The 1487-nt window shown below is 43.8% G+C and overlaps 1 protein-coding gene across 1 annotated transcript; it reads left to right on the forward strand.

Moving 5' to 3' along the window:
* The first annotated feature begins 356 nt into the window (after positions 1-356).
* On the forward strand, positions 357-1368 carry LOC114616441 (trace amine-associated receptor 3-like). Its single transcript, XM_028761901.1, is given in 2 exon segments — positions 357-1075; positions 1077-1368. Coding segments are annotated over 2 exon segments (1011 nt in total).
* The last annotated feature ends 119 nt before the right edge of the window (positions 1369-1487 follow it).

The following is a 1487-nucleotide window of genomic DNA, read 5'->3' on the forward strand; positions in this document are numbered from 1 at the left end:
GTAGAAAATAAGCACAGTAGGTAGAATTTTGAATTTTAAAAAAATGTAGTCTATTCTTAATGTATGGATGCTCTGTTTACATGCCAGAAGAGGGCATCAAATGATTTTTATAGATGGTTGTAAGCCATCTTGTGGTTGCTTGAAATTGAATTCAGAACCTTTGGGAGATCAGCCGGTGTTTTTAACCACTGAGCCATTTCACCAACCCTTAATTTTGAATTTTTAAATTAATGGTATTTAGTGTGAATGACTTTGAACATTAATGTACTCCTGGCAGGTGAAGTTCACTGAGATCGTTTGAAGAAAAGAAGAAACTCCGACTCTCTCCTGGAAAGGAACTTGAAGGATAAAGCACAATGGAGCTAACCTACATTCCCGAAGACTTATCCGGCTGTCCCGAATTTGGAAATAAATCCTGCCCTCCCACCAGTTGCTCTTTTCGTGTCCGCATGATAATGTACCTGTTTATGACCGGAGCTATGGCTATCACCATCTTTGAAAACTTGGTGATAATCATTTCCATATCGCATTTCAAACAGCTGAGCTCTCCCACCAACTTCCTGATCCTCTCCATGGCAACCACGGACTTCCTGCTGGGTTTTGTCATCATGCCTTACAGCACGGTGAGATCAGTGGAGAGCTGCTGCTAGTTTGGAGACAGCTTTTGCAAATTCCATGCGAGCTTCTACATGATGCTGAGCCTGACCTCCATATTCCACCTATGCTCCATCGCTATCGACCGGGTTTATACAGTGTGTGACCCTTTGCACTACACTACCACCACGATGGTGTCCACGATCAAGAGACTGCTGGCTTTTTGCTGGGCGGCCCCAGCTCTTTTTTCTTTTGGTTTAGTTCTGTCAGAAGCCAGTGTTTCTGGAATGCAGAGCTATAATATTCTCGTCGCTTGCTTCAATTTCTGTGCGCTTACGTTCAACAAATTTTGGGGAACCATACTGTTCACTACCTACTTCTTTACTCCTGGCTCCATCATGGTTTGTATTTATGGTAAAAATTTTATTGTTTCCAGACGACACGCTCAAGTCCTCAGCAATATGCCTGAGAACACAAAAGGAAAACCTGTCTAAGAAAAAGGACAAGAAGGCAGCTAAAACCCTGGGCATCGTCATGGGGGTGTTTCTAGCGTGCTGGCAGCCTTGCTTTCTTGCTGTTTTGATTGATCCATATTTAGACTACTCCACGCCCATCATAGTGCTTGATCTTCTGGTATGGCTCGGGTACTTCAACTCTACTTGCAACCTCCTCTTCCATGGCTTTTTTTACCCATGGTTTCGCAAAGCTCTTCAGCATATAGTGTCAGGAAAAATATTTCACTCCAATTCAGACACTGCAAATCTTTTTTTCTGAAGCACATTAAGGAAACAACCAACCCAACCCAACCCAACCCAACTCAACCCAACCCAACCCAACCCAACCCAACCCAACCCAACCCAACCCAACCCAACCCAACCCAACCCAACCCAACC

This window comes from Grammomys surdaster, unplaced genomic scaffold (assembly GCF_004785775.1).
Source record: "Grammomys surdaster isolate TR1022 unplaced genomic scaffold, NIH_TR_1.0 320264, whole genome shotgun sequence".
NCBI lineage: Eukaryota > Metazoa > Chordata > Mammalia > Rodentia > Muridae > Grammomys > Grammomys surdaster.